The 19,862-nt window shown below is 43.8% G+C and overlaps 1 protein-coding gene and 2 long non-coding RNA genes across 3 annotated transcripts; all 3 read right to left on the bottom strand.

Moving 5' to 3' along the window:
- Window positions 1-411: 411 nt before the first annotated feature.
- LOC115570323 (uncharacterized) lies at window positions 412-2,811 on the bottom strand. Its single transcript, XR_003981746.1, has 3 exons — window positions 2,465-2,811; window positions 1,080-1,720; window positions 412-500 (listed from the first exon to the last, which is right to left on the bottom strand). It is a non-coding gene; the product is annotated as an uncharacterized LOC115570323 (long non-coding RNA).
- A 5,715-nt stretch (window positions 2,812-8,526) lies between these two features.
- Window positions 8,527-12,193, bottom strand: LOC115569713 (uncharacterized). Its single transcript, XR_003981614.1, has 2 exons — window positions 11,922-12,193; window positions 8,527-9,241 (listed from the first exon to the last, which is right to left on the bottom strand). It is a non-coding gene; the product is annotated as an uncharacterized LOC115569713 (long non-coding RNA).
- Window positions 12,194-16,214: 4,021 nt separating this feature from the next.
- LOC115570395 (putative nuclease HARBI1) lies at window positions 16,215-17,540 on the bottom strand. The gene is made up of 4 exons (XM_030398946.1): window positions 17,102-17,540; window positions 16,887-16,999; window positions 16,695-16,806; window positions 16,215-16,612 (listed from the first exon to the last, which is right to left on the bottom strand). Exons 1-4 carry the CDS (start codon window positions 17,538-17,540, stop codon window positions 16,236-16,238), a joined length of 1,041 nt encoding a protein of 346 aa, XP_030254806.1. The 3' UTR covers window positions 16,215-16,235.
- Between the last annotated feature and the right edge of the window lie 2,322 nt (window positions 17,541-19,862).

Raw genomic sequence — 19,862 nt, 5'->3', positions numbered from 1 at the left:
TCAGAGTGCCATCTCTCACTTATCTATTGTCAGCCGCTTTGCAAAACGACCTCCAACTCCTTCCATGTTGCCATGTGGGTATTGTGCTCCTGGCTGTCCTCATGAACCTTCTGCAAGTGGCTTGCATTGTTCCAGTCCTTAAGTCCTTCCTTATTAAGTCTGTATTCTTTTGGAGAAAACATTTAGCAGCAGAAGCAGTGCAAGCTATTATTTCTGTTTGAGTACATCAGCCAGCTTCTTTTGATTTTTTTCCCCATTGACTAAGACTCTGTTACAAAAGTCATGTTGACACTCTACCATCTTTGTTTTTGGAAAATGTGTACCTGCTTCTTTATTTGAACTGGTCCTCTGTGAACTAGTCAGAAGAGATGTCCAGTCAGCAGGTCTGTTGGTGCAGCCTTTAGTCCTGATGCTGTGTCAGTCTGCTGTGCTGAAATAGAGGGACAGAAGCACCTGATGCTGTGTCACTGGGCTGGTGGTGGAATATTTTAAAACTGCATCTGAAGAGAGAAGAGAAGTATATGTGACCACTGCATGCTACATTTTAATAAAAAAAAAACAAAAAAAAACAGATGCTTGATGTGTGCTATACATAGGACTGATATAGACTAATTATGAACATGTGATGAGATTCATCCAGTTTATTGTCATTGCAATACTAATCATACTAACTAGAGTACAAGTGCAGTGTATATATATATTTCGCCTATTAATGATATGGGAAAGCTAAGGTGTGGAGTATTAACAGTAATACACTTTAACTGCACTTTAACACTGATGTAAACTTTAACAAACTAAACTGTGACACAATAAACCAAAGGCTTACAACGACCCTATTACAAAGGGGATGGAAAACTAATAGCATTTTAACTGACATGCAAGTAGAAAAGACAGCTGTAAAATAACCAGAACAGGCCTAACATTAACTTTACAGATATCCCTGACAGGGCCGTAACCAGGATTTTAGAAATACTGAGGTCATAATTGTGGAGGTCCGAACATAAGCAAAGTTTCAGAGGGCGGGTCCATAAGGAAATGTGTATTTGTAACTGACACTGTGTGAGTGTGTGTTGACCAACCTTCAAGAGGGCAGAGACAGCAGAATACAGTACAGATGTGGAGATATGAAGGCAGTCAGAGCCAGTAGATGGGGGCAGGCAGCCAGTCACCATGCATGTAGACTAACTGAAATTGTATGATTGTTGATTATTGACAGTACACTGATTCCAATGAACATAAATGTCCTAACATAAGCAAAGTTTCAAAGATTATCTAGCCTAGATGTAACAGGGCATAATGCAAGAAAAGATTCCACTTGTCTCTCCTGCCAAGAAGGAATTAAGTAAAATAATATACACCTCCTTAATATCAACTTTGAGACACACTTAAATAACTCAAATACCAAATAATGCAAACTCAAACACAAACAGTACATGAACACAAGCAAAATGTAAGTCATACAATTTCACTATTAGCACTACTAGATATGTTAAGTTAAGTTACTTTAGGATTGAATAATTATAATTATGATTGAATTAGATCAGAGGACAGTATTGTTTGTTTAACATCAGTGTGTTTGGGACATTGATAATCCTATCCTGGGGCAGCACCTGGTCTTCTCATTCACCTTTCTTTCCCTTTCTCCCCCTCTCGTCCTCTTCTTGCCTTACTATCTTCTTCCCAAAGGGGAGCAGGGTTTGCTGTGCTCTCTTCATTATGTCTGAAGAAAGTAAACACACAACAACTCAGCTGAGTTGATAAAGTAACTTCAACAGTGCTGGGTAACATTGTATTACTGGCCTGGCCTCTGTTAGGATTAACATTATAAAAACTGGTTTTAGAGTTCCAGAAGAAACTCTGTTTGCTTGCCGAAGTCTTGACGAGTATGCTTAAAACTATGTTTAAAATTATGTTTAATAGCCTATAATTAGTATAGGCTATTAAAACATCTAGTAGGTACAGAAATCACTGAAATAATAGTAGCAGCAGCAGCACTAGATATAGTCAAAGAACAGCATAACTGCAAAAAATGAGCAAGCATGGATTATAAATTAGCTAGCTAACATCAGCCAACATGATCCCTCTGCTTTCAATGGCCACCCAAAGATGGGCTCCTGTCAAGACAGCAGCATCACTACCTCTGAAACGACCATTTGTAGGCAGTTAACCTTAGCTAGTTATGTTATCATTTGTGATGGCTGATCACTAACTTGGATGGCACTACCTGGCGTGAAGTCGCAGTTAAATTAAAAGTATCATTACATGTAATAATTGGTGCTTCGTATCACTCACGTGAGCTTGTTGGCCTGCTTTGTATTTACATCAACGGAAACCATGTTGAAATCTGAGGTTTGAAATCGTATGGTTTATTAAAATACAAGCAACCTGGACAGTTTATTCCAGTTACCAATTTTGCGATGTCTATTTTAGGAAGTAGAGAATACTTCGGACTACAAATCCTTACCGCTGAAGTACAGCTTGTCCAGAAGTTCTTTTAACAGTGTTGTTACATGTTGTTTCATGAATAGGGCAGTGCGTGAAGTGTGAGTGGGTGAGCGACAGTGAGGGAGCGTGTGTACGGCAGACAGTGAATGAATGAGAGAGAAAGGAGTAGCGGCAGTAACGACAGGAATAAAATGTACAGTATATGCTGCAGTTAGCTGTGAATAAACGTGACGGCACCTCAAAAGACAGCAAAGCTCCCAGGCATTATTTACCGACCAACGACATACGTGAAAGGGTTCACCCCGAAGGTAATAATAAACTTCGGCCCTCGAGGAAACATCTCCCCCGCGCTTCCCGATCACGGTCCGGGAGCCGAACAGGAATGGTGTAACAAGAGTTTTTGTTGTTGTTTTTTTACCCACAAACCAGTGCAATGACCAAAGATGGTATATTTACGACAGGACAATCCACTCTGTAATCCATGGTAATGATCAGACAGAGGAGCAGGTAGTTTCCGTACAAAATAAAGTTATTTGTCGGCAGTTATTATGGAGTTAGAATCATGCCAAAACCTCACACACACACAAAACTTGTTTTACTCACACCCAACGATTCACAAACAAACTCAGTGTGGTCTGCAAATGCAAAACATCATTCACAAACTAATGCATTTTGTTTGGCAAATAAGAAATGTACCAATCAAACAAATACATCATGCTTCAGAAATAAATACAGCATGTTTTACACATACAAAGAAACATATTTCTTCAAGTACAAAAAAGTATCCTTCAAGTACAAATTAAAATCTTTCAAGTACAAAATAATTTCCTTCAAGTACAAACTAAAATCCTTCAAGTACAAAAAAGAATTCTACAAGTACGGAAAAAAACTGTCACGTGACTTTTGGCACTGTCTTACCACTGTCACGTGACTTTTGGCACTACTTTTCCGCCTTGCTGATCCACACACAAATGTCTTCAGATCCACACACAAATGCCAGTAAACTTTCCAACAAATGTCCTGTAATTCGCACTCCACAACAACAGGTGGCACTGTTCAGTCATTTTAAGGCCAGCAGGACGATTTTTTTTACCCCTAAATCTTATTTTTTTAATGTTCTATTTTATTCAAGACTGCAACAAGATTTACCATAGACACATGTACGTCGACGGCACCATCATATCGGAGGAGGCAGCTCCGCCCCGTGAACTAATACAAGTCAATGGAGTGAACTTTATAAAGCTTGTTCTACAAAGTGCTATAAGTCAATGCCTCCCATTTACACATTCACAGATGTAAGGATATATTTATTGCCCACAAAAAAAAAAAAAACATCCATTTGCCCACACGGCTATAGTCACAAGAAAACACACTACACGCTGAAGCTCAGGCTCTCTGGCTGTCTGGCTCCTGCATATCATGGCCGCGCCCACTGGTATCCTTAGCACCTTTATACCAAATGGCCTAAGTGGCAAGTAGCCTCAGGTGTGCGATCCACACACTGACGAGGAAGAGGGGGAGGATACGGGTGTTACTTGAATGGGTGAAAGAAAACAACACAAAACACACCCACAGCACTGGGGCCGTAACACTTCCTCCCATAAGAACAAACCAAGTTTGTCCATACACACACACCCTACAAAACAATGTACACCTCCACCACAGGTTATTCACACACACACAGTGCAGACCCCTGCCACAGATCATACTCACGTGGTGACACACAAAACACTCATGTTACACCAGACACACCACCCTGCTGTGAAACCCACTGTGAAACCCACCTGGGCACACTCTGGTTAACACGACGTTTGCACTTCTTACCACCGCCACCATTCTTCCTTGCTACAGTACAACTCCTTTCCAAGGAGGTGGGTAGCCTGATGTTGAGCTCTTGGGACCAGCAAACCACTGCGTCACCAGCAGGGGGCAACCTACCCTCAGTTGGGACAGAAAAGCTATCAGGCGCAGTATGGGTCTGCTGAGAAGACGGCGCCTGAGTCAGCGCTTTAGCGACCCACGCTCCTGGATGATGTTTAGCACGGCAGTCATACTCAGAACGAAGAAGGGGACTTACAACCTCTGGCACAGGAAAGACCTTGCTACCAGCAACGTCATTCCCCATAATAAAATGAACACCCTTGACGGGGAAACCAGCACACACCACTACAGGGAAGAAACCAGTCACTAGCCCACTCTTAATGTGGACACATGAAGGGGTGAGGGCATCAACCTCATCTCAATGCCTCTCACTACCGCACTCACGTCACACGCCGACTCTGCACTCAAAGTTAATACAGCCGCTAAAATGAGGGACTCTGGCGACCCGGGGCGGTCCTTGCCGGCGGCCACCAAGCCCGGGGAATCCGACCTAGATACCACCAACCCACCTTGATCAACTAAGTCGGTAAGAACAGCTGCTTTAAGCTCTCCTTTCACCCACGCAGTTGAAACAGGTAATTCATAATTCAAATCGCGCTTCTTACACAGATCGAGCTGCTCGACACTAGGGTTAGCCACAAACTCATTTAACACAAAAGTCGCAATACTTACAATACAGCAGATAACGAAAATCACACACCTAGCTGCTGGCTATTTAAAAGCCGCACACCACTTGGGGCAAACAAATTACAGCTGATCGCTAAAACGAAATTCAGTCACTGCATCTAACAGCAGCAAACGCGGTAACACTGATGTCCGACGCCACACACAATTATTACCCGCCCAGCCGTGTGAGAAACCAACTCCTCAGATGCTGCCTATGATAACTTTACCTGCTTACCTTTTGGAGCGTGCCGGGCTCGAGGCGACTTGAAAGGCTACTATCAGCGGATGAAGCCCTGAAACGCCTGCCTCCAACAGAGAATGTTATCCCCGCCCAGGATTACCCGAAAACAAAAAAGGCAAAATAACAAAAGAGTGCCCGATGGATAGGCTGATTTAAACCAAGCTGGACACTCCCCTAGTCTTACCTGAGGAGCAGTTACCCGCACAGTTGCAACGGCAAAACAATGGCACACCGGACGACCAATACTCAGCACCACAGCCGCTACTGTGGATGGAAAAACTTTCGCTAAATTTTCTCTGGCTCCTTAACGATCCCGGATGAGCCCCCAAATATGTTACGTCCCCATATGGCTAGGGGATGAAGGGAGTGACATAGTTAAATAATAAACTGGGTGTAAAGGAGGCAAAAGGAAACTGTAGCAAATAGTAACTCAAAAATGGCTTTATTGCCCACAAAAAAACACTCATTAGCCCACACGGCTATAGTCACAAGAAAACACACTACACGCTGTAGCTCAGGCTCTCTGGCTGTCTGGTTCCTGCATATCACAGCCGAGCCCACTGGTATCCACAGTACCTTTTTGCCACACGGCCTAAGTGGCAGCTTCCAAGCTGGTCTAATGTTACTGGGGTTGGATAGTGACATGGCTTTAAATGTTCTGATGTCTTAACTATGGAAATAGAGCGTCGAGGAATCCATCTACACACTCCACAAGACTCTAGAGAGCATCCACGTTACCAGAGACGTGTGTAGTAGCGACCAGATGTGAACCGATTTTCTTCTAATGATCATTAAATGACTCTGTAAGAAAGTGAAACTATGTTAAAAAGCTCAAATGAATGTATTTTCCTCTGAACTCTGTGTATTTTTGTATTTTGTCTGTTATAAAGGCCATGCCTGATATAATATGGCAGTGCATTTGTCTAATTAAGCTACAGGCCGATGTTGGTAGCATTAAATGCATAATGTGGTAGTGCGGGTGTAGTGTCAAACTACTTGTCTAAAGTTTACAATTATCTGACTTATTAACTATAAAATACTCACAGGTGGAGTCCTAAATCAAGGATGAAACAGCTGGTCTTCAGGTCAAAGATATGTATTTCATACAGCAGGATACATGCAGTGCGCTCTCCCAGGATGAACTGAACTCTGTCTGATGCTCCAACTTATATACTATTCTGGTCTGGGGGTTTCCACGCGCCTTTATCCTCCTTCCTTTAGGCCTGATCAATACCCTTATCCATGATTAACTTCCATTTTTGCATTATACCAGTGAAATACCTTCCAAATAAGGCCTTAAAAAATAGCCAGACACCCCACTCTCAGCCCCCTCCCCCCTCTGGGCCTTGGGTGTCATCTGGAAATAGTCATTTTTTATTTATTCTATACATAGTAATTATAATTTCCATATACAGCAATTGTGACTCTAGTGGCCCTCTTGGGGATTCCTTCTCCAGTGTTTTCTGCAATGCAGGCCTCCTAGGTACTTTCCTTGCTCTTACAGAGAACAGCTGAGCATTTCTAAATAGGGTGATGGTATTACTGCTCAGATTTTATACACTACCCCCTTTGGTTCTTTATCAGGACCAACACTATGCTATCTATGAGAAAGCTCAACAAAAACAGTTACAATGATGTGAGTATGACAGGAATATGGTTACAAGCATAGGTATACATCATTTCACAACACATTTTGCGAGTGAGCTGACAAGTATGAGACTGCAAAATATGAGCAACACCATGTGAGAGATATAAGTGAAATTCCAGTGTTATACTAATCTGAAAATGAGTATCAACCTATAGGAGAGGGCTCCAACTATTAAAGTAATAGTTGGTAGCCATCCCTGAGCCATCCGCTGGACCAGTCCAAAGCATGATGGCACCATGATATTCATGAAACAGATACCTGACAGTCCTGGCAACATAACTGAGCAACCTCCACCCCGAGTAACGGTTTACGTGGTGGTAACACTATTTAGCCTAGCATTCCATCTGATCTATCCTGTAGGCTAGTAAGGAACATAGAGTAAACATGAAGTACAATTTACAGTGTAACGCTCAAACATATTATGAGACACAAAAGTGACTAATACACACATTCTGAGCCCATGAGAGTACCCTATATGGCTACAAAAGTAGGAGGAACACATCATGGATCAGAGTAGTGATCCAGGCTCTTCCTATGGATGTAAACCTCCTTAGGTCAGCTTTACAGTGAACACTAGATTAATTAGTTGTTAGATCATCCTCATGCATTACTCAAGCCTCCATGTTTGTTTTTGTGAAACATTTTATCATGGTATGTTTTTTCAGCAGCTGATCAGACTTTGGACAAAGATAGGCAAGAACTTTGTCTAGCCCTAGCAGCATGCTTCCTGTCACCTGGGCTAATCTTGTAGTCATATTGATGTATTACCCATGGTGTTCCCCTTAGGCTTAAACGTTCCTCCAGTGCCCCTATGGGCTTACTGATATCCCGTATGCCATATGATTTAGTAATCTTGCTCTGGTGCATGTGATATTCTGACTTAACCTTCAAAAGTAGTCCTTGCTTGCCTTTTACCAAGCACTCCCTTTATCATCCCATTATGTTGTCATTAAGGTATGCCAAATGGTTGGCGAGAAACCAGTGGTTCGTCTCGCTAAAGCCGGAGTCCCGTTCATGAACTCCACAAACCGTCTGTGTGTGGCGTGGTTGTTGGGTTTAAATCTGTTAAGAAATGAGACATGGACACGGAGATTGTCTTTCTAGGCAAAGGGGAAGAGCAGAAGTCAGCACACAAAGTCTGGGCTCCTGAGTTCCAATGAGCTGCTCTCCCCAAGCATCTTTTATTCACCTACAATAGGGCGTAAGTGTATATGATTGGCTCTTTGACAGTACATATGAGTCATACAGTTGTTATGCATGATGGAGAAGTACACGTACACACTTTCGGACCTACGGCCTTCAGCATATATCCTTCACACAAACATTCGTATGATGTCCACCAAATGTTATTCACACAAGATGCCATTCGAGGCCTTGTGGTCCCGCCGGAGGGTGAGTGTGTTTCTTCACAGTACTTTTCCAGGAGCTCGGTACACTTCCACAAACATATAAAGGAAGACAAGCAGGTTATATCAATGCAATGCAAGAAACTGATAATATAAGCATAATTTTTCCAACATTTCCCTCCTGTTTATCAGTTTTAATTGCTCATACTTTCAGTTCGTCAGGTTATTATCACTTGTCGCCATTTTCGATTATACCTTCATTGGAAAAAGACGAGGTGTAAAACATTTTTACACTCGGGAATCAGCATAAGGTTGAGGATTAGCAAACTCATACCTTTGGGATAATAATTGCATTTGCACAAAACTTTGTTGAACCATTTTCTCAAACATTGATCGTATACAGGGTATCACACAAGAGATAAAACAGAGGAACAACAGCATGACTACGAACACGGGTACCAATGCCTTTAGGAGAACCTGCCACCAGGTGCCGTTAAAGAATCCAGTCATCCAGTCCGGGAGTGGGTCAGCACCGTGAGTTTGCTCCAGCACATAGCTTTGGAGATTGGTCAGGTTTTGCAGAGCTTGGTAGATATCTCTTCCGTCCGTCATGCCGTCAGGGATGTAGGTACAACATGTTTGTCCAATAACTGCACACACTCCTCCTTGTGATCCTGTTAGCAAGTCCAGAACAATCCGATTCTGCATCACCTTGCTCTGTCATCCTAATAGGACAGGGATCAGTTGTTTTCTTCATTGGGGTTTGAGACGGCCCTGCCGCTATATAGCAGAGCCCCCTTTGTAGCCCAGACTTCCCCACTATCCAGTTGAGACAGAGGTAGGCTGCAGTTTGCAGTGGCTGAGGTGGATCCAAGTTGTCCTTTCTGCAATCTTTACTGCTGTTGGTGTTGTTAGCAGGACCTGGTACGGACCCTCCCACCGTGGGCTGGACCAACATTTTCTTTTGATGATTTTGACGAATATGTAGTCCCCTGGCCTCACTTTCTGGCTGTCCTGTGGAGGGGGAAGAGAATCAGAGGGCAGTAAATTTGTTTTGGAAACATCTTTTTGGTCCAACAGTTTTCTCATGTGCTCTGCCAATGTTGTCTCTTCTTCAGATACCTCAAGGTCTTTTGAGACAACAGGGAGTCTAAATGCCCTACCATGAACTATCTCAAATGGGGTTAACCCTTTATCGGTCGGAGTGGTTCTCATGTATAATTTCACTAGATCTAAACAGTCAGGCCATGGTCTCTTTGTTTCTTCCATGCATTTCTTTAACCGAGATTTGACAGTCCCATTTGTTCTTTCTACCAGACCTGCACTTTGAGGGTGGTAGGCACAATGATTTTTTAGATTTATTTGTAAGTGTTTTGCAACTTGACTTACAACTTGGTTTACAAAATGTGCACCATTATCACTGTACAATACTTCGGGGATCCCATACTGTGGCACACTTGTTTTGCACAATGCTTTTGCTACTGTCAGTGAGTCTGCAGCTTTTGAAGGTATTATTTCAACCCATTTTGAATATGCATCAACTAGTGCTAAACAGTATTTGTATGGCCCGCTTCTGTTTAGTTCTATGAAATCCATGTGCATAGTCTGAAAAGGTTCAGTTGGTTCCGGGAATTTCCCTCATTTTGGTCTTACATTGCCCTGTGGGTTGTGTTTTATGCAAATTAAACATGATCTGCAAAAGTTTTTTGAGTAGGAATTCTGTCATCCCTCCTGTTGAGACATGGCAAGGCCCATGACTCAAAATGGCGGCAGCTTTGTACAAGTTTTTAGGGAGAATAGGTTTGTTAGCCTGTGTATACAGTCCTCTTTTGTCTGTTTCAGCGCCTTGTTTGACCCAATACTGTTTTTCATTATCAGGAGCAGAGGTCTGCATATCACGGAGGACATCGAGGGTGATAAGAGGGTGTATTGCCTCTGCTGAGTATGTGTCAGAATTGCCAAAACATCCCGAGGACAGGCTTCCCTGTTGAGGTTATCATCCCCCTTCGTTTCCACTGTGTGACAATCTGGGCTGTCATTGAGGAAAGCATCACAGTCTTCGTCATCATAGAAAAATGTGTTCGCTCCTTTTCCTCCTTTCCCTTTCTTATTCTTGGAGTCTAAGTGTTTGGTTGCATGGCGGACCCACTGCATAGTGGTAGGAACGTCCGCGGTGTCAAATTCAGTGAAATGTTTGCGGACCCAGCCTGCAACATCTGGGTGTAAACCATGCATAATAGCGTGTTTGAGTTGTTGTTGGTCTGCATCAGTTTTAATTTACCTAAATGCTATACCACTATTAGCACGGAACATGGTTTCCATTCGAGCCCTAAAATCCTCAGGATCCTCGTCTGTTTTCTGTTTTATGGCAGCTATGCGAGAGTAGTTCGCGGTGCGTGCAAAAGTGGCCTTCACTCTTGCTGCTATTGCATCGAGAAAATCTTTATATTCTCCCACCAGCATTCCATCGGCTGGATATGCAAACACTGTCCCTACACCATTTCTCCCTGTGTAATTACCCTTTACTCTCCCCCATTTAATTTTCAATGAAGATTGCATAGCTTCCCCTGCTTCCTGTCCATTCAAGCGGTAGGAGTCTATCAGCTCTCTCATACATTTTATCCATTCCTCTGAATCATCCTCCGGTGGAGGAATGCCGGCTACAGCATTCGCGGCCTCCACGAGGGTCCAAGGACGAAAAACGTACAGGATTGGAGGCTGATCTGGGGAAACACTTCTTCAGCTATCATATTTGAAGAGTTTTTCACTGGTGGTTCTCTTTTTTTAAGTCTGATAGTTAGGCTGGGGCTTCCAGCCGGGCTGTTTGAGGGGGTGTATCTGTTGGGTGCTTGGAGGAGGCCTGCTGGTCGCAACCCATGACTAGGGCCCCCCCTATCGTTCATCTTTTCAGTTTTAGGAGTTGGCACCTTTGGGTACAGAGGTGGCCAGTGGGACAAATGGGATGGTTTAGCTGCAGATGCCAATTTTGGCTCTGGAACTGACTCTGGAATGTTTTGTTGCTCTGGAATGTTTTGTTCGACCGGCGCACTAGCCACTGGCACGTATGGGGGAGGTTCAGGCACTTGCCTGCAGTTTATCTCATTGTCTTCTTTGCGCACAAAAAGGATTTGGCTTTTCTTAGCTTCCTTTTTCACTTCTTTTTGCTTCTTAAGGTTATCCTGTCTGGCTTTAGACTGTGTTAACCATCCTTGCTCTATGCGGAGCTCGTCAGCTCTTTTTTCATGCTTTTTCCCTCGCTTGGTGATGAGACTAGTCTCCAAGCGGGATATTAAATCCTCTATTTCTCTTACTTTTAGGCGGCCTGTAAATCCATACTTCTTTTTCCATTTATCTAGATACTTGACACTTTGAGGATTCCATTGCTTCATATACTTTTTATCACCTGTACTGTCTTCATCTACAGTTTTACGAGAATTCTTCCCACCCATTGTATGCAAATTTTCGTTTCAGTGATCGTTATTTTTTAATGCTTTTCCCTAGTCTGCGTTGTGTTTTTTATGTGTTCTCTTCTACTTCAACAGGCCATAGACGTTCGTTAACACCGATAAGGTTTCAGTCTATGCTGCTGCTTCAAAGAGAAATACTACTTAAACTAATTTTAATTTTGTTTCTATTTTACTTTACCTAGGAATTTGCAATATCCTGTTTCTAAATGTAGGGTGTTTTTACTCACAAGAGAAGGTGATATGATTTTTCCTCAGTTCTCCGGTCCCGTCTCCTTAGTTTCAAAGTCCGGATCCCGTCAATCCAACCCTGTTCAGTTGGAGGGGACGTCTCTTTCAGGCCACCTGTTGTGGTCCTGCCCGTTGACGGGCTTCGGTGTGTCGTCCTCCTTCTGGCAGAGCTGGGTATATTGGGATCCGGGTCACAGCACCAAGAAATGTTGGGTTTAAATCTGTTAAGAAATGAGACACGGACACGGAGATTGTCTTTCTAGGCAAAGGGGAAGAGCAGAAGTCAGCACACAAAGTCTGGGCTCCTGAGTTCCAATGAGCTGCTCTCCCCAAGCATCTTTTATTCACCTACAATAGGGCGTAAGCGTATATGATTGGCTCTTTGACAGTACATATGAGTCATACAGTTGTTATGCATGATGGAGAAGTACACGTACACACTTTCGGACCTACGGCCTTCAGCATATATCCTTCACACAAACATTCTTATGATGTCCACCAAATGTTATTCACACAAGATGCCATTCGAGGCCTTGTGGTCCCGCCGGAGGGTGAGTGTGTTTCTTCACAGTACTTTTCCAGGAGCTCGGTACACTTCCACAAACATATAAAGGAAGACAAGCAGGTTATATCAATGCAATGCAAGAAACTGATAAAATAAGCATAATTTTTCCAACAGTGGTAGTGTATGTCCTGCAACCTGACCCTCCGTCCGCAGGGGGCCAGGTACATATGAATAGGACCTCCTTCACTCTGCTTCCACATGGGTGTCTCCACAGGGGTTCGACACCAACCTCAGCCATGCCTGCACTGTGGTGGGCGTGTTTGAATAAATTACATTGTATCCATTGTCCAAAATGTTAGTCACTTCCTGGCTGCTGTGGAACACCAGGATATAATATGCTCCTCGAGTTCCTGGATATAGGAAAAAGGCGTCAAAAATGTGATTAGAGAAAGGATAAGGCCACAGAAACAAAACATATTTGGCCGTCAGTTTATACGTCTTGGTTTGTATCCACAAGTCTCTGCCTAGGGGCATAATTGCTCCTTCACCCAGGGCTGTGCCCTCCAACAGGGCAAAGCCCTCATCCCAGTACTGGTAAGGTCAAGGCTCTAAGTACTGTATGGCAAGACTTCCCCTATGGTCAACTTGAAGCATCATCGAGTTGTGCACGGTGTCTTTTGGGTCATCCCATTTCATATAGGGGGTGATGGGGTCTGAAGCGTGCCTGAGGGGGCCTTACCACTTATTGTGATAACTTCCAGTTGATCTCAGGCCCACAAGAGTATTAATCATTTTTGGGCCTGGTTTGTATTGGCTAATTTTACAAATTCACCATATGACCATCCTCCTACAGTCTTTCCAGCAGGTACATGCTGGTCACGCAGCTCCTCCCACTGCTGTAACTTCTGTTCATACTCGGTGTTGTGATGTGGGGCTAGGGCCATGGTGAGTGAGACTTTATTGGGCACCACTGCGGGTGCTCCTCTGGCTGTCATATGGGTAGTGACCCTCTCCCACTGAAGCCACTCCAGAGGTGAGCATGTTCAGGGCAGCTCTTTGCTGATGTAATTTTTCGTCGCAGAGTCGCAGTAGGCCACTCTTTTGGTAATGCAATTGTTCCACCATCATCTGTAGGTGTGCTTTCTCTTCTTCCAGGTCAGCAATCTTTCTTTCCAGATGGGCCACAGTGTCGCCAAAGTTCTTGTTTTCCGTGCGTAAGGGGCTCAATATGTGAGCTTGTCGGCGGGCCAGTGACTTCCTTCTGATGTGGGTTATCAATCTCTGTGCTTCATGTGTCAGGTTTTTGTCCGTAAGTCTGTATTGTCTTTTAGGCAGAATCCCTATTACATCATCTGCCTCGGTCAGGGAGTGATACATGTGCAGTCCTTTTGGCAAGACCGCATTCACTACATCCACATTGGGTGGGCCTAGCACGGCCACCAATGTGTCAACAGGTTCTTGGGGCCTTATTTCAGTATCAATTGGCGCTGCGTTGTGGCTTCTTCCTTCCTCACTTTCACTGGAGCTTGTTGGGGTGGGTCCTTACTTTGGTGGTGGTGGCACAGCCAGCTCGTTGTCCATGTCCTTGCTCTGGTCTGCTGCCTTTGGCCTTGGTCCGGTCGAGGCGACGTTCTGGAGTGTGGTGTAGTAGGGTGGAGGTGGCTCTGCGGTGGCTCTCCATAACTGGGCGAAAATACGTGGTGGCATCTCTGGAACCATTGGTGGAAGCTGATGGCGGTAGGGCGGAAAGGGATCCATCCCCAGGCTGCTGGTGTTGTCCCTAAAGGCCTAGGAACCTGTAGGGGCCATTGTTAGCTGCATGGCAGGGTGTGGTGTAACTAGGAGTGGAGGTGGGTGTAGTGGACCATAGACTTCGCCGCCTTGCCCGTTGTGTATTTCTGTGGGTGGTGGCGCCTGTCTGTATGTGTGTGTTTTTATTGTTTTATTGTTTTTGTTTTTGTCTCCTATGTTTTTATGTTTTATGTTCTATTTCTTTTCATGTACTGCACTTTGTCCCAGCTATGGCTGCTTAAAGCGCTTTATAAATGAAGTTGAGTTGAGTTGAGTTGAGTCTCCTCTATATTGTCCAGTCTATAATGGAGACAGTACAATTAATTAATTTGTATAATCACATGGGAAGACTTCAGGGGTCCGTTTGACAAAGCAGGTTCGACAAACTCTGAGTCTAACCCTGAACTCTGAGTTGATCTACTCTGAGATAGGAAACTCTGAGTTTTCGGTTCCAGAACAGCTGATTTGAGTTAGTTTGATCAACTCGGAGTAGTTTCACCTGGAGTTAAGCGCGTGCACCACAAGTATAAAAAGACAGCGTCAATGGAGCCCTGATTCGACGAGTCACCATGGCAACGGGGAAGAAGCGGGCTTCATTTTTCACCCCACTTGAACTGGAAATATTAATGCGGTCATACAGTGAGTTTGAGCCCATTTTTAGAAGGAAGTGTAACACCGCTGCAGCAGCAAAAGAGAGGGAGACGGCGTGGGAGAGCATTGCTGCTCGGGTCAATGCGTAAGTTTAAATGTAGTCCTTTGCAATCACAATAATATTACAGGGGGAAACTTGAGTGGTAGCCTATCAATTTATTTCATTTAGGTGCAACCCCGCAGGGGAGAAGCGCACTTGGCAGCAGCTTAAGATGAAACATAAAAACATTGTTCAAACAGGTAAGACCTCGGCATAGTCTCATGGGGGTACCTCATTTTGATCATGTTTTACATTGTAAAGTAAATATTAAGTGGCTGTTTGACTGTGCAGTTGTTTTATCCCCAACATAATGCTGTTTTCACACACATAAGTGTCTTCTCATCTATATCATGTTCTGTTAAATAATTAAGCCTATTTAAACTAACACAGACTTCTACTCAGCCAACAGAAAGAAAGCAGACGCCCGTAAAACGGGTGGTGGCCCAGCACCGCCACCTCTAACGGAGGCAGAGGAGCTGGCCCTAAGCCAGAATTTAGGAAGGCCAGTGGCTGAGGGAATCCCTGGAGGGAGCTCATCCTCTGAGCTCACCCCCCAAGACACAAGTGCTTTTATAAAATATATATATATATATATATATATATATATATATATATATACCACAACAGACCTTGTAATTGTAAGTAGGCAATACTTCAAAGATTTTGTCAAATGGTAGTTTAAATATACTGAAAAGTATCACTCATCTAGGATGAAGAGTATGAGGAAACTTTATCTGCTGCCTTTACAGAGGGGAATCCAGAAAGGCCTATAGAGGTAACATCTTGATATGTTACTGATAGCTCTCTTCCGATTTACATTTCTTAACATTCTGGTGGAATATAGAGTGACATTTAGCCTACACTGAAGTATTAACACATTCTCATCCTTTTTTAACAGGGCATGGCTGGGCAGCAGCAGGAGGGTCCCTCAACTTCCACTGCACAGATTGACACAGTGAGATGGATGTTCAGTAAACACCAGAGATTCGTTCTGTGGAATTCATGTGCAACTGTATAATGTCCTCCTTGTATGTATTCCCAGTTACCAGTCAAAGACATTTACAAAATTCACCTGCTGAAAAAAATACAAAAAACCGACAAAGAAATGCAGTACTTGGACCGCCAGATTAGGAAGGCAGACATAGAAATTGAAATACTGGAGCACAAGTTAGAGGTAGGTGCATGGTCACATGTGAATCATGTTAATTATGTTAACTATATTGGAACATTAATTAAACTAGCTCTTGTATTTGCAGGAAATAAAGAAGACCAAATTAAATGTGTATTATGTCTTTATTTGACTGCTGTGGTGGTGATGATGGTGATTCAATCACTAAAGTGATGATGGCATATGGCGTCTCTGACTGCTCTGCCATCCTGCATAGCTGACAGGTGGATGGGGTCATCATCGGGGTCTTCAATTTGTAGGGCAGGGTGTTGCTCTCCTCTAATAGTGGCAATATTATGAAGAACAACACATGCCACAATAATATTAAAGGCCCTCTCAGGGGTCACCCTGAGGTGACGTAGGCACTGGAAACGGGCTTTCAGCAGGCCTATGGTCATCTCAACCCGGGCTCTCGTCCTGCAGTGAGCCCGGTTGAAGTTCTGTTGGGGGCTTGGTTCAGGGTCAGGGTAAGGGGTCAGCAGCCTAGGTTGGCATGGGTAACCCCTGTCACCCAGAAGATGGCCATCAAACTCTCCTGTAATGTATAGTGGATACATTAGATTATATTAAAAGGAGGGAGACAAGTAAAGTATTATGCAAATCTTTAGGCTGCTGACCACGTTGCAGTCTGTTGCTCAGGTTAGACTCTCGATAAATCCTTGAGTCATGAACAGACCCAGGCCACTTGGCCTCCACATTGGAAATGATGTATGCAGCATCACATACGATCTTGACAGTGCAGAGAATGACAGATGTTGAACTATGATGCAGTCTTTAACATTTTGAAACAGTAGTCAATCCACATGTACCTGCACATTTATGCTGTGAATGGACTTTCTATTCACATAATCTGCTTCATTATGTGATGGAGCTGTGATGGGGATGTGTGTGCCATCTATGTAGCCAATCACACTGGGAAATCCTGAAAGAAATTAAAATGAATAATCCCAGTCTAAGGTTGCAGCACAACGTCATTAACAGAATATTATTTGATATTCTTTTAATAGATCTCTAAGTCATTCACCTGCAATCCTGTGGAACTCCTCCTTGATGGCTCTGACAGGTTTATGTCCAGGGAAAATGACAAAGATGGGTAGTAGCCGTTTCAGGGCGAGGCACACTTTTCTGACCGCTCGGCACACAGTTGCCTTGCTCAAGTGCTCTGCATCTCCAACGTTGTACAAAAAACTCCCATTTGCAAAAAAACGCAGCGCAACACACAATATCTGCTGGGATGTGAGAGCATGACTTCGGTTGGTAATGTTGGAAATGTAAGGACGGATTAGGTTGTGTATGTAAATGATGGACTGTGACGTGAAACGGTACCGCTCAAAAAGATAAATGTCTGGAAATGCAAGAACATCGATGCGCGGTCTGATAATCATCTCCCGACGAATATTTAATTCTCTGCGCAGTAATGCTGCACCTTCATCCACGGGATCATTATCAAAAGGACATGCCATGGTCGTGAAAATAGTCGCCACCTAATATAACTTATAATGACTGATTTTTGCAATGATTTTCTGAAAAAACAGACGGCAGAACTATACTACGCCAAAACTGGCCTGCTGACTGAATGAATGAGGAAATCAAATACCGCGTGTGGCTGAAAGAGGGCGGAGATTTGTTGAGAAAAACCTGGTCCCGACCAGGTTAGGTTCATAGAGTATGTTGCCATGGTAACTGACCAAGAGCTTAAGTTACCTCTCTCTGTGAAACAGGCTAGAGTTACCCCTCTTTCTCTGGTTTGAGTTACCTCCCTTTGTGAAACGGAAAACTTAGAGTTTCCCTCATTTCAGGGTTAACAAACTCAGAGTTTTCACTAAACCTGCTTTGTGAAACGGACCCCAGTAGTGAGGCAGGTATACACAGTCATTTTGCGTTTTTATACTTACAGCAATGTATTGAGTTATTGTTAGTATATGCCGTTTTATGGAGCAAGTCGCTCTCCTAGTTGGTAACATTTGCTTATATCATATTTTTAGGGAGCAAGTCATTTACCTCAAAAGGGGAGGATGGTTATCTTATTTACAGTTATGTACATTTGCCCGTATTCTGTTTCATCTTACCATTGGGTCATCCTTTCTGACCCAGAGACTTAAGCTGCAGTGCTCATACCCTACAGGTGGGCTTCCTCATTGTCTATTGCAATGAGTGCCTTGTATCGTCCAAATTGAGTGTCCAACCAATTGTTGATAGGATCATTAACACCTGACTTTGGGTTAAACTAGCTAAATAGTCTCCCATTTCCTGCTCAAACTGTGGGAGCGACGGGCCTGCAATGGGTGTCCTTGGTTGGGGTAATGGCACTGGTCTTCCAGTGAGCATTTCATGCGGTGTTAGATGGGTTAGCCTGTTAGTCTGTGAGCGCATGCACGTTAGAGCTATAGGCATAGCATCCACTCAGGTTAGTCTGTTGCCACTATCAGCCACGATTTTTGCTATCATGGCTTTTAGCATACCATTGGCTCGTTCAATGGATCCCTGTGATTGGGGGTGATACACACAACCAAACTTTTGTTGTACCCCAAGTCTTTTTAACATTTCCTTTAGCACTCTGTTCACAAAAGCAGGTCCATTGTCTGATGAGATAGTATCTGGTACACCAAACCTGGGAAAAAACTTCTGTACACAGAAATTTTGCTGCTGACTTATGGTCTTCTTTAGTGGTCGCACCTGCCTCTACCCATCTGCTAAACAGCAGATGACCACTATCATGTACCTTTTACGGTTAACTCTATCATGTCAACATAGTCCATCATCAGGTGCGGGAATGGACCAAGTGGAACTGGGAAATGAACCAGTGGATGAGTAAACATTTTACGAACGTTGTACTTAGGACACTGTGGGCACAAAGCCAGTTCCCTGTCTACCATGGCAGTCATATAGGGAGACCACCATACTGCCGCAACTTTCTTATCACTTGGATACGTGAGCAGTGATCCGGTTCATGCATTAGCCGAATGGCAACTTTCAACAATGATAGAGGCATAACAAAATGTCCTTGGGGACTTCTCCACAGTCCTTCATGGGGAGCTGTGGCTGCAGTTCTGATAGCTCCCCTTTGGAGCCATAAGCGTTTCTCAGCCTCTGAGACCTGGTTCTGTGCCTCAACAAGAGAGGCAATGTTAGTTAAAGATGCACGATCTCGCTTAGTTAACACAGGGGCCTGGATGGTTAGTCCAGCAGCCTCTTGCACTACCTCAATCTGTCCAGTAGCTTCTTTAGCTGCTTCATCAGCTAAGTTATTTCCTCTTGCCACCAGAGTGTTGGTGGGCAGGGCACTTGACTACCGCTAATTCTATGGGCAACTGTATTGCCTGAATCAGCCCTGCTATTGCATGTCCATGCACTACTGGGGTGCCATCTGCACGAATAAACCCACGCTGTTTCGGAATGCCAGCATTGATGTGGCAAACACCGTAACCATATGCACTATCAGCATAAATAGTTGCTCTTTTGCCTGCCGCTAACTTACAAGCTGCAGTAATAGCTTTTATCTCTGCCAATTGGGCAGAGCATGGCTGATCTATTTGTACTGATTGGAGTCTGGTGAAGGAGTGCTCAGGATTTAATTGCACAGTTCCATAGCCTGCACAATTGTCAGTGTCTCCTGTGACAAATGACCCATCCACAAACAACCTAACATCTGATGGGATAGGTTGATTAAATAAGTTATCATGCACTTTCATGAATGTGTCAGTCTCTGCGAGGCAGTCATGAGGAGTGCCATCTGTGGGCAACACCATCCTCGTAGCTGGATTGGTGGTGCATCTTTGTATGGT

Source organism: Sparus aurata, chromosome 19 (genome assembly GCF_900880675.1).
Source record: "Sparus aurata chromosome 19, fSpaAur1.1, whole genome shotgun sequence".
Lineage (NCBI taxonomy): Eukaryota > Metazoa > Chordata > Actinopteri > Spariformes > Sparidae > Sparus > Sparus aurata.
This window is presented reverse-complemented; position numbering and strand designations above follow the sequence as displayed.

What these genes read in the sequence shown, in the direction of transcription:
- LOC115570395 (XM_030398946.1), bottom strand. Translation starts at nt 17,540, where the DNA reads ATGGCATGTCCTTTTGATAATGATCCCGTGGATGAAGGTGCAGCATTA. An exon ending in GGAGTTCCACAGGATTGCAG is followed by an intron (nt 17,000 to 17,101) that starts GTGAATGACTTA and finishes AATTTCTTTCAG; the next exon opens with GATTTCCCAGTGTGATTGGC. An exon ending in TTCACAGCATAAATGTGCAG is followed by an intron (nt 16,807 to 16,886) that starts GTACATGTGGAT and finishes TGCACTGTCAAG; the next exon opens with ATCGTATGTGATGCTGCATA.